This window comes from Caretta caretta, chromosome 3, assembly GCF_965140235.1.
Source record: "Caretta caretta isolate rCarCar2 chromosome 3, rCarCar1.hap1, whole genome shotgun sequence".
In the NCBI taxonomy this organism is placed as follows: Eukaryota; Metazoa; Chordata; order Testudines; family Cheloniidae; genus Caretta; species Caretta caretta.
The window spans coordinates 86,423,868-86,436,425 of record NC_134208.1 but is presented as its reverse complement, the minus strand read 5'-3'; the positions used below and the strand labels follow the sequence as shown (position 1 = coordinate 86,436,425).

General features: G+C 43.0%; 1 protein-coding gene across 1 annotated transcript in view; it reads left to right on the top strand.

The window, feature by feature from the left end:
- The window catches only part of REV3L (REV3 like, DNA directed polymerase zeta catalytic subunit), a 253,067-nt gene that overhangs the window by 145,267 nt on the left and 95,242 nt on the right, over positions 1-12,558 (top strand). The window contains exons 8-12 of the mRNA XM_048844767.2: positions 1,450-1,534; positions 1,620-1,768; positions 2,314-2,439; positions 6,297-6,534; positions 7,171-7,313. Coding sequence (XP_048700724.2) covers positions 1,450-1,534; positions 1,620-1,768; positions 2,314-2,439; positions 6,297-6,534; positions 7,171-7,313 — 741 coding nt within the window. The remainder of the gene's footprint in view (positions 1-1,449; positions 1,535-1,619; positions 1,769-2,313; positions 2,440-6,296; positions 6,535-7,170; positions 7,314-12,558) is intronic.

Sequence of the window (12,558 nt, the reverse complement as noted above, 5' to 3'; positions counted from 1 at the left end):
CAGGTTGTTGCCTGTGCTTTGTATAATAAAGTTAAGGTTGCGTGACACTTTCCATTATAATACCCTATATTCAGTTGCTTATAACTTTGTCAGACTTAACCCATTTGGACTGATGTTAGGGTGTCTGCCTAAGACTGATTTTTCTTTTTTGGTGACGTTTCAGTTAAAACAGTGTAGTTATTTCTCAAAACCAGGTTACGAGAAAAATACATTGTTTTGGTCATGTTAAAAATTTATTGCACAGGGAAAACTGTACTCTTGGAATTAATCAGGGTTGTGTAGTCAATGAGACTGTTCTCTGTAGGACCCCTGCCTGATTTGTTGGAGAAGTTTGGAAATGTTTGGTGAACGACGTAGGAGACTTCAGGAAGAGAAAGGACTGTCTCATGATTTAGGCAGCTTAATGCTGCCCTGGAGAAATACCTGCCTCTGCCACATAGTGCCTATGTGATAATGTGCAAGTCACATGCATGAAAATTTTCATAGGTGGCCATTAACTGTGTTTCTCATATTCTGGGTGCCTAACTTCAGACATATAGGGTCCAGTTTGCAGAGCTGTTGAGTACTCACAGCTGCAACTGAGGTCAGTGGGAGTTGTTCTCTAGACATATAAAGTACTATATAAACGTAAGTACTTAAAAAAATCAAGGAGCTTCCCCCCATGCAGACCCTGGCTGACTCCTAGCCTCTCTCATTCAGTTAGGCATATCTGTCCCTGTCCCTGCACCCCCATGTGTCCTTCACCTCCTGTCCACATGTGTCCCTGCACCCTCACTCAGACACCCACACCCCATCCGCATTTGGCCCTGTACCCCTTTCACCTGTCCCCATGTGTCTCTGTGCCCCCACTCAGCCACCCCCTTGTCCCTATGTGGCCCTGCACCCTCTCCCCCGATAGCCCTGTGCCTCCACTCCCATTCAGCCCCTGCCTCAGTCAGTCCTCCCCCACTAGCCATTATGAGCCCCTGTCTGACCCCCCAGCTGTCTGTCTCCCCATAGCCCCCGTCTCCTGTCCTGGCCCAATAGGCACTGTGAAGAAGGCAGGCACTTTCTCTTTCCTAGCTAGCTGGGAGCTGCTTCTCTGGTCTAGTGCCACAACACCCTCTGGTGGGAAAAAGGTGGAACTGCAGCAACTTTCTGGAAGAAGCTTTTTTCTGCACAAAAAATTAAAAATATGCACGGCTCATTAATTATGCACATGCGCAGTGGCGCAGAATTCCCCCAGGAATAATAGCTGCATTGGTAATAATTGTACTGTCTTTCTTTGGTTTCTGATCACAGTTGTCACACTCAAATTTGAACTGGTTTTAAGCAAATATATTTTTTCAAAAGATTTAGTGAGTTGCTAATATAAGCGATTATCCTAGCAGTCATGCACAAGTCACTTTGTGTTGATAGATCAGAATAAAAGCTCCAAATAACAAAACTTTTTTTTTAAAAATCTTAAAGATCGTGGATTTGTGCCAACAACAGAGAGTGAAAAAATCTTTCAAAAGAGACTTAAGGAAATCCTCAAGCAAAATGACTTCTCTGTGTAAGTGGTCAGCCATTTCCCATGATTTATAACCTTTTGTGCTAACCTGAATAGTCATTTTAAAGATTTTTTTTTAATTAAATAGAACATTGTCAGGGTCAGTGGACTACAGTAATGGATCAGAGGAGTTCTCTGCTGAGTTAACACTACATTCGGAAATACTTTCTCCTAAAGCAGTTCCATGTTCACCAGCCAATATGGTGGAAGTGCACAAAGATAAGAAGCTGAACACAGGTGAGTGTTTTCAGTGACATTACTTTTTGGGACCAAGCCTTACACATTCACATATTTAGGCCATTGGAACTAATTGCATGAATAAATCAAGCAGGATTTGGCTCTTCATTATAGACTGCCTGAACTAAACAGTACCTTTGCCCTCACTTTAGCTCCTTGTAACGCCAGTAAAGTAAACCCTTCACCAGCGGTCCTTAGGAGCCAGCTATGCCATCTCTCTACATGCACTTGGGTCCTCTCTGTATCAGTAGCATACCGGACTGGGGAGCTAGTTTTTCTTTGTGCTACCTGAGCAGTACAAAGAATGTGAAGCAAGTTACAACATCTGGCCCAATACATGCAGGATTTTCACCACCACAAAGACATTTTGTGGATCAAAATGTTCATAGTCGATAGAACCACAGAAACTTTTTTAGAAGTCTTATAAAATAATTTGTAAATACTTAAATGTTTAATAGCACAAACTGATTTTTGGAAATTGTTTTGCTTTCATATTGAAACACTGGTGTATATTACTCCTTCAAGTTTTGTTTAATTTTTTAAAGAACCTAATAGGGATACTAATAAAGAGGAGGACGCGCTTATTAATGAAGAAGCGATTTTAAACATCATGGAAAATAGTCAGAGTTTTCATCCACTATCTCAGAGACTGAATCAGACTGCAGTTTTCAGTGAGTATAACCAGTACATAAATAATACATTCTTTGCTACTGGGCAACTGTTGCTTTCCCTCGGTGTATTTAGTTCTGTATCAAACCCAGAGGAAGGCACACTCCCTGCCCCAAGGAGTTTGCAGTTTAGAAGGTTGCTTTCCAGTGTCACCTTCTATAATCTCTCATCAATCCAGCTGGTTTGTAAAGACTGCTCTGCTGCTGCTTTCTCTCTAATCCAAGCTGTCATCTTCCAGGTCAACCAACTAGAGGTGCTGGGAGGAGTTCCTGTTCCATATGTCTCTAGGAGGTGTGGGGATACTTAAGGAGATTCTGGAGTCCCAAAATTTGGGTCAGAGAGAAAGGGGGTCTGGCTGGCCTGTTCTCTCCACTGCCTATATTGCTCCCACTGTTCTCAGCTCTCTTCCTCTGGGTTTGGGGTGAGAGAGAACTCTCATAGGCTGGCTTTAACAAACCAGCTCCATAGTGGTATGTGGGGATGGGAAGAATTTTTCCCCAAGATAGGTGGATACAAAAGGATCTTGATAAATTAGAGGAATTTGAATTTGAATTGAAATCAACAAGATGAAATTCAATACAGACATCTGCAAAGTACTGAGCTTAAGAAGGAGATCAAATGCACAGCTACAAATAATAGGGAATAACTGGCTAGATGTTAGTATTGCTGAAAAGGATCTAGGGGTTATAGTGGATCACAAATTGAATATGAGTAGGGCCCTACCAAGTTCAGAGTCCATTTTTGTCAATTTCATGGTCATAGGATTTTAAAAATAGTAAATTTCATCATTTCAGCTACTTAAATCTGAAATTTCAAGGTATTGTACTTGCAGGGATCCTGACCCAAAAAGGAGTTGTGGGGGGAGGAGAGGAGGTCGTCACAAGTTTATTGTAGGCAGGATTGTGGTACTGCTACCCATAATTCTGCGATGGTGGTGGTGGTGCTGCCTTCAGAGCTGGGCAGCTGCATAGCGGTGGCTGCTGGTTGGGAGCCCAGCTCTGAAGGCAGAACTGCCGCCAGCAGCTGCGCAGAAGGAAGGAAGGATGGATGGCATGGTTCAGTATTGCCACCCTTACTTCTGTTCTGCTGTTGGCGGGGCGCTGCCTTCAGAGCTGGGCACCTGCTGAACAGCCGCTGCTCTCTGGTCGCCCAGCCATGAAGGCAGTGCAGAAGTAAGGTTGGCAATACCGTTTCGCCCCTTCTCCTCCTCCCCCCCAAATCTTGCGAACCCCCCCCCCACTCCCTGCAACTCCCTTTTGGTCAGGGCCCCCAATTTGAGAAACTCTGGTCTCCTCCATGAAATCTGTATAGTATAGGTTAAAAGCACACAAAAGACTAGATTTCACGGTCTGTGATGCGTTTTTCATGGCTGAGAATTTGGTAGGGCCCTATGTATAACACTGGCCACAGAATTTTACCCAGTAATTTCTGCATCATTCCCATAACTTCTGATTAAACCAGATTTCACAGTCTGTGATGCGTTCTTCATGGCCATGAATTTGGTAGGGCCCTAAATATGAGTCAACAAAGTGGTGCAGCTGCAAAAAAAAAGCTAAGGCTATGTCTGCGCTGCAGAGTTTTGTCGCCAAAAGTTATGCCACTTTAATTAAAGTGCTTTAATTAAACTACTGTTGCATGTCCACACTATGCTCCTTGTGTCAGCAGAGTGCATCCACACTAGCAGCTCGTGCATCGACACAGAGAGCAGTGCATTGTGGATTTCCCACTCTGCAGTTGGCTGCAGGGTGCTTTGGGAAGGGTTTGCAATGCCTTATGGGGCAGGTTCACTGTCACATGATGCAGGTGTCTCAATCCCATTGTTCCATGGGCATCCTACTAGACTGTCAACCGCTTTTCAGCTGAAGTGGGGAGGGGTGAGTGGGGGCAGAGTGTGTGACAGGGAGTGACAGTGTGTGTGTTGGGGGAGTGTGTGTGTGTTGGCATGCTGTCTCAGCCGCTGAAAGCAACCAGTTCTGTGGCAGAGGGAGGGGGACACAGCGGACATCAGCCTTCACTTCCCTCCCTGGCTCTGCACAGCACAACACAGCAGTCTCTCACACACACAGACCTGCCCCTGCCTGCCTGCCTCTGTGTGCCTAGTGCAGGAGACAACAACATTCCACATTAATGATTTGCTCTTTGTTCTGGGAGCAGAGCAGCATGCTGAGCTGTCAGAACTTCATAGAGCTTTGAAAGGGGAGGGGCACATGCCTGCAGGGCAGATGAGTTCAAAACAGTGAGCAGAGCAGTGGCGGGCATTGTGTGATACTGGGGGAGCCTTTACATTCTCTTTGGGATGAACGGCAGCTTTTACACTGACACTTTGTCATTTTAACTTTGCTGTAAAAAACGCTGTCTCTCATCAAGGTGGTTTTATTTTGTCGCCAAAACTGAAGAGTTTTGTCACCAAAAGTGGGCATTGCAGTGTGTACACCTCCACTGTTTTGCCACCAGAAGCTGCCTTTTGCCGACAAAACTCTGCAGTGTAGACAATGCCTAATATTCTGGGGTGTATTTCTAAGACATAGAAGGGAATTGTTTGACTGTATTTGACACTAGTGAAGCCTCAGCTGGAGTACTGTGTCCAGTTCTGGGTGCCACGCTTTAAGGAAGATGTAAACAAATTGGAGAGAGTTCAGAGGAGAACAACAAAAATGAGGAAAAGTTTAGAAAACTTGATCTATGAGGAAAGGCTGGGAAAATAGCTGGGTATGTATAGTCTAGAGAAAAGAAGACTGAGTGGGGACCTGATAACAGTCTTCAGGTATGTTAAGAGCTGTTAGAGAGAGCATGGTGATCAATTGTTTTCCATGTCCATTGAAGGTAGTACAAGAAGCAATGGTCTTAATCTGCAGCACTTTTTTAACAATAAGGATAGTTAAGTATTTGAAATGGGTTACCAAGAGAGGTTGAAGAATCCCCATCATTGAAGGCTTTTAAGGACAGGTTAGACAAGCACCTGTCAGGTATGGTCTCAGTATACTTCGTCCTGCCACATTATGGAGGGCTGGACTAGATGACCTCTTGAGATTCCTTTCAGCCCTACATTTTTATGATTCTTTAGTTGAAGGCAAAAACAAAGATGCCCAAGGATTGAGAAAATTTAAAGATTGAGAGGGAGGAAAACTGGGGATGAAAGGAGAGAGAGAAGGATGGTATCAGGGGAACAGCTTGTGGGATTAATGGCAAATAGTAGAAAATAGATCTTTGAATAAAAAGAAGGAATTGGGATGGAAGGAGAGGAGGAATAGTCTTCCTGGATGCTTTCAGTTTTGCTTTTTTTTTAAAAGTAGGCAAAATCTTGGACAGTGAAGGGTGCAGAGGAGTATAGGAGGAAAAGCAGAGAAGCGTGTTTGAGGAGGGAATTGAATGTGAAGAGGAGTTGGTGGGAGTTGGCAGCATGGGAATTTGATTAGGCAAGAGAGGTAAAGTTACTTAGGAAGAGAAGAGAGCAAAAGAAGATGGCTTCAACTGCTGCAATGAAGGAAGAGAGCCTTTTTCACTGAGTGTGAGGAGGTGGAAGGAATTGGAGAGAGAGGAGCATTGATGAGAGTGAATTTAGTAGAACCAGAGCATGAAGGAAGAAATGTAAGAAACAGGTATAAGGCTGTCAGGATTGGAGCCTGACAGGTAGGGAGGTTGATGTAAAACAGGGAAATAGAAAATAAGGTGGCCATGAAGAGAGCTGTGTTTCTGGTGCCTCCACCAACTCCCATCACTACCTACTTAATTGATTAAAAATGGTTAGGAACTGTATTTTAAAGTTATTTTACTGAGAAACTATAACTAAACATTCATTTACAAGTAAAATAAAATTATAGGTAAAAATTATGTACGTGTGGGCTTTTTTTTTTTGCAGTGGACAGTAGTTCTGATCAGGCCATGATAAACCTGTTGGCTGGCTTGGAGGATGATGGGTATCAAATGGGAGGACACAGAACGTTATCTCAAAATAATTCTCTTGGAAGCTATAGAAATCTCCAGAACAGTGATGATGAAGAAAATGAACCACAAATTGAAAAGGAAGAGATGGAACTCAGTTTGCTAATGTCCCAAAGATGGGATAGCAGCATTGAAGAGCATGGGGCAAAAAGAAGGTATGTATTTGACATGGAAAACAGGATTTTTCCTTTTTTTAAAGAAATATTTGTCCTTTTTCCCAAATACTTCATGTTTTCAACTCCTGTGAATGAGCAACTCTAAATGAAGTAACTTAAATACTCATACACTACCGCTGACTTACAGAAGGGACTCCCATTGATCATTGGAGCTCCAGGTAGATCTCAGGCTAGATATGGCTTTTAAAGTGGTGACACTTGATAATCACTTTTATATGTGTGTTTTTTGTATCCAAGCCTCTAATTTTGCTGTCGAAAACATATTTTAAGGTAGCTTTTTCCTGTATCTGTGTTCCTGATCTGTCATCCTTTTCATTATAATCAGTTTAGAGCCTTGCTGTATAGGTTTGACACTTGATGTACCTGGAGTGAATGTTTAGGAAATACATTTGTAAAGACTGACCTGACAGTCCAACAATAGCACCATGTGTTCCTGTTCACCTTGGGGGCAATGATTAAACCTTATGGTGCACACTTCTTTTCTGGACCACCAGCAGTAGGCTGATCCTTTAAGATAAGGGACTCCCACTTACCTCCACCATAATTCTTTCCAGCCAGAGGTTTTTTGCAATCTAAAATATACGGCTCTTATCAGGGTTGTTTAATTGTCTTTAGGTCAGTGAGCAAAAATATGCATAGAAGCTCAACTGAAGAGGAGGATTCATCTTCAGAAGAAGAAATGGAATGGAGTGGTAACAGTTTGCTTCTAGCTAATCTCTCTATACCTCAGTTAGATGGAACTGCAGATGAAAACGGTGGTAAGTAAATAGTAAAACTACTTTAAAAATTACACCTTTTAAACAAATCCTCTAAAAATTGAGTTACTGCATGGAACATAAATGGTTTCCTGATCAGTGTACCAATCCTGGAAGATCTGACTGCCCTCAACTCCCAAGTCAGTGGGAGGGACGTGCTCTCAGCACTTTGCAGGAAATGACCCTTAAATACTGTAAATTGGCTTATAAGATGATTAATCATAAAAGGCTTATGGTTCTCCCAACTGTACCTTCCCTCTCCTGCCCTGCTTTTTTTTTAGTCTGAGTAAAGAGGGTCTTAAATTAGTCTTAAGGGAGAGGGTAAAGCTCATCCAGTTACCATAGGGATTTTTTTTTAAATTTGTTTGAAATTTTTATTATGCATACACAATAGAGAAATTACTATTTTCATGAAACCATTTAGTCTGCCAGGATTTCACTATAAGTATACTGAATTTAGTAAACTTGTGAAAGAATCCAGACTCCCTATGTACTGTTGTTCAGTTATATACCACCCATAATTAATGCAGTGTAACTCACTTTCAGCCTTCATTTCATTCAATATATTGCATATCTATATCCTGAAATTGCATGAGTTTAAAACTGTGTAACAGCAAGCAGGAACAAGTTAGCAAGGAAGAAGTTTCAAGTTTCAGAATTTAAAAAAAAAAAAAATTCTCCCCCTTACCCTCATTACCTCTGCAAAAATAAAAAAGGTCTGAAATTACTTCAATTCATAGTGTGGGTAATGTGATTTTGATGATAAGAGAATATTTAAATACTATTTTCTACTTACTTTTAGTAAGGTGATTTATATATTATCTTTATATAAGTATATTGAACAAGGTAATGAAATATAAATAGAGAGCGAGAGAGAACAAATGCTTGGTTCTGTGGCAAAGGGATCCTAATATTAAGATGAAGTATTTGCTTTAGTTTTTTTCTAATAGTAGTCATTTTTCTTTAATGAGAGAGACAAGGTAGGTGAGGTAATATCTTTTACTGGACCAATTTCTACTGGTGGAAGGTTCAAGCTTTCAAGATACAGGGCTCTTCAAGTCTGGGGAAGGAAGCAGAGTGACACAAACCTTGTACCTTCCACCAACAGAAGTTGGTCCAGTAAAAGATATTACCTCACCTGCTTGTGTTTCTCATATTCTGAGACCAACATAGAATCATAGAATATCAGGATTGGAAGGGACCTCAGGAGGTCATCTAGTCCAACCCCATGCTCACAGCAGGATCAGTCCCCAACTAAATCATCCCAACCAGGGCTCTTTGTCAAGCCTGACCTTAAAAACTTCTTAAGACGGAGATTCTACCACCTCCTTAGTTAACCCATTCCAGTGCTTCACCACCCTCCTAGTGAAAAAGTTTTTCCTAATATCCATCCTAAACCTCCCCCACTGCAACTTGAGACCATTACTCCTCGTTCTGTCAGCTGCTACCACTGAGAACAGTCTAGAGCCATCCTCTTTGGAACCCCATTTCAGGTAGTTGAAAGCAGCTATCAAATCTCCCCTCATTCTTCTCTTCTGCAGACTAAACAATCCCAGTTCCCTCAGCCTCTCCTCATAAATCATGTGCTCCAGCCCCCTAATCATTTTTGTTGCCCTCCACTGGACTCTTTCCGATTTTTCCACATCCTTCTTGTAGTGTGGGACCCAAAACTGGACACTGTACTTAGATCAGGCCTTACCAATGCCGAATAGAGGGGAATGATCATGTCCCTCGATCTGCTGGCAATGCCCCTACTTATACATCCCAAAATGCCATTGGCCTTCTTGGCAACAAAGAGCACACTGTTGATTCATATCCAGCTTCTCATCCACTGTAACACCTAGGTCCTTTTCTGCAGAACTGCTAGCTAGCCACTCGGTCCCTAGTCTGTATCAATGCATGGGATTCTTCCTTCCTAAATGTAGGACTCTGCACTTGTCCTTGTTGAACCTCATCAGATTTCTTTTGGCCCAATCCTCTAAATTGTCTAGGCCCCTCTGTATCCTATCCCTACCCTCCAGCATATCTTCTACTCCTCCCAGTTTAGTGTTATCTGCAAACTTGCTGAGGGTGCAGTCCACGCCATTCTCCAGATCATTAATGAAGATATTGAACAAAACCAGCCCCAGGACCAACCCTTGGGGCACTCTGCTTGATACCGGCTGCCAGCTAGACATGGAGCCATTGATCACTGCCTATTGAGCCCGAGGATCTAGCCAGCTTTCTATTCACCTTATAGTCCATTCATCCAGTCCATACTACTTTATCTTGCTGGCAAGAATACTGTGGGAGACCGTATCAAAAGCTTTGCTAAAGTCAAAGAATAACACGTCCACTGCTTTCTCCTCATCCACAGAGCCAGTTACCTCATCATAGAAGGCAGTCAGGTTAGTCAGGCATGACTTGCCCTTGGTGAATCCATGCTGACTGTTCCTGATCACTTTTCTCTCCTCTAAATGCTTCAAAATTGATTCCTTGAGGATCTGCTCCATGATTTTTCCAGGGACTGAGGTGAGGCTGACTGGCCTGTAGTTCCCTGGATCCTCCTTCCCTTTTCTAAAGATGGGCACTACATTAGCCTTTTTCCAGTCGTCCGGGACTTCCCCCGATCGCCATGAGTTTTCAAAGATAATGGCCAATGGCTCTGCTATCACATCCGCAAACTCCTTTAGCACCCTCGGATGCAGTGCATCTGGCCCCATGGACTTGTGCTCGTCCAGCTTTTCTAAATAGTCCTGAACCACTTCTTTCTCACTTGACAGAGGGCTGGTCACCTCCTCCCCATGCTGTGCTGCCCAGTGCAGTAGTCTGGGAGTTGACCTTGTTTGTGAAGACAGAGGCAAAAAAAGCATTGAGTACATTAGCTTTTTCCACATCCTCTGTCACTAGGTTTCCTCCCCCATTCAGTAAGGGGCCCACACTTTCCTTGACCTTCTTGTTGCTAACATACCTGTAGAAAACCTTCTTGTTACTCTTAACATCCCTTGCTAGCTGCAACTCCAAGTGTGATTTGGCCTTCCTGATTTCACTCCTGCATGCCCGAGCAATATTTTTATACTCCTCCCTGGTCATTTGTCCAGTCTTCCAGTGAAGCTTCTTTTTTGTGTTTAAGATCAGCAAGGATTTCATTGTTAACTCAGGCTGGTAGCCTGCCATATTTACTATTCTTTCTACACATCGGGATGGTTTGTTCCTGCAACCTCAATAAGGATTCTTTAAAATACAGCCATCTCTCCTGGATTCCTTTCCCCCTCATGTTATTCTCCCAGGGGATCTTGCCCATCAGCTCCCTGAGGGAGTCAAAGTCTGCTTTCCTGAAGTCCAGGGTCCATATTCTGGTGCTCTCCTTTCTTCCTTGTTTCAGGATCCTGAACTTGACCATCTCATGGTCGCTGCCTCCCAGGTTCCCATCCACTTTTGCTTCCCCTACTAATTCTTACATTTGTGAGCAGCGGTCAAGAAGAGCTGCCCCTACTTGGTTCCTCCAACACTTGCACCAGAAAATTGTAACATGGTTACATCATTATATTTTTTAATATAGTTTTGAGACACTGTGTTAATTGTACTAAATGGACTACAAACTTGAAATTGCAGATTAAATTCAAACTCTACAACACCGTATTTCTTAGTCTGAAATCTAGCTGGTTAGCATGAAATTCTTATTAATTACTTCCCTAGGGTGAAAATTTTGCCCTCCTATGCATGTGCACAAATCTCTATAAAATTAATGCAATTTGCATGTGCTCAATAAGGCAAGAATTTGGTTTTTAAACACTGTTTTAAAAAATATATTTTCTGGAATGGTTTTGCATTTTAGAAGTATATTTTAAAATAATCCATGAAGGGTTATGATAATATGTTGTGACAGTGCCTCATTGCATTGCAAATTTGAAAGTAATAGTATACAATCACAGATGAGAGAGAGGCTATATGCCTAGTATTTATTCCTTAACAGTAAATAATGACCCTTTGGCAAACTCTTCAATTATTTAGCTGATGAGGTGTCTGGGCATTCTTCTCTTGAATAGAATGTGTATCCCTGTTGTTATCCTTTTATCTGAATAATAACCAAACAAATCCTTCATTGGATTTCCAGGATTTATGGAAATGCATGGAGATAGACACAGATCAATAAATAATACAAGTTGAAACAGGAACAAAGCAAATGACTATAGCTAACATCTCAAAATCTGAAATTAAGCTTCTAGTGCTAAATTTATTAATCCTAATAAGCCTGATTTTCAAAGGTAGTGAGCATGTACAGCTCCCTTGACATCACTGGCATTGGTAGGTCAGCACTCCTGAAAATCAGGCCACTTGTATTTAGGTATCTGTAGGTGGATTTAGAAGCCTAAATTCTTCCTTTGGTTTAAAAATTTGGCATGTGTGTATTTGTGTAGTATTTAGGAATGACTGGCAGAATGGCTGCTGCACTAGTTGTTTAAATGATCTGATCTGGTATGACAACTCCTATGCTCATGTGAATCATAGTTAAGGCTGCAAGTCTGTCCTGGAGGTCATGGAAATCATGGATTCTGTGACTTTTTCCGGGACCTCCGTGATTTCTGCAGTGACCGATGCGGCTGACCCAGGGAATGCCTGAGCAGCTCGGGTAGCCCCTGAGCCAGCCACACCAGCCGCTGCTGGGGCAGTCTCAAGCCACCGTGCCCCTTTCCCCCAAGCAGCAGCAGGAGTTTGGGTGTGGGAGAGGGCTGAGGTAGGGGGGTGGGGTGCAGAAAGGGGTGAGGGCTCTTGGCAGCGCTTACCTCGGGAGGCTCCTCAGAATTGGTGACGTGTCCCTCAGCTCCTATGTGTAGGCATGGCCAGGTGGCTCTGCATGCTGCCTCCATCCTCAGGTGCCGCCTCCGCAGTTCTCATTGGCTGTGACTCCCAAAAAGTGGGAACTGCGGAGCCAGTGCTTGGGGTGGGGGCAGCACACAGAGCCCCCTGGCCGCCCCTACAGCTAAGAGCCTACCATCCCCACCAAACCCACCCTCTCCCCCCGTCCCCCCCCCCCCACCCAAGCACCTGCGGCACCCCTGGGCTGCCCTCTGCCCCAAAGCACCCAAGATTTAATCAGGATTTATAGTACAAGTCATGGACAGGTCACAGGCCGTGAATTTATATTTATTGCCCGTGACCTGTCCATTACTTTTACCAAAAATACCTGTGCCTAAAACATAGCCATAATCATAGTCATAACAATCTTGCCCATAAATAAAATATGATTTTGATTTTTGATGGGAGT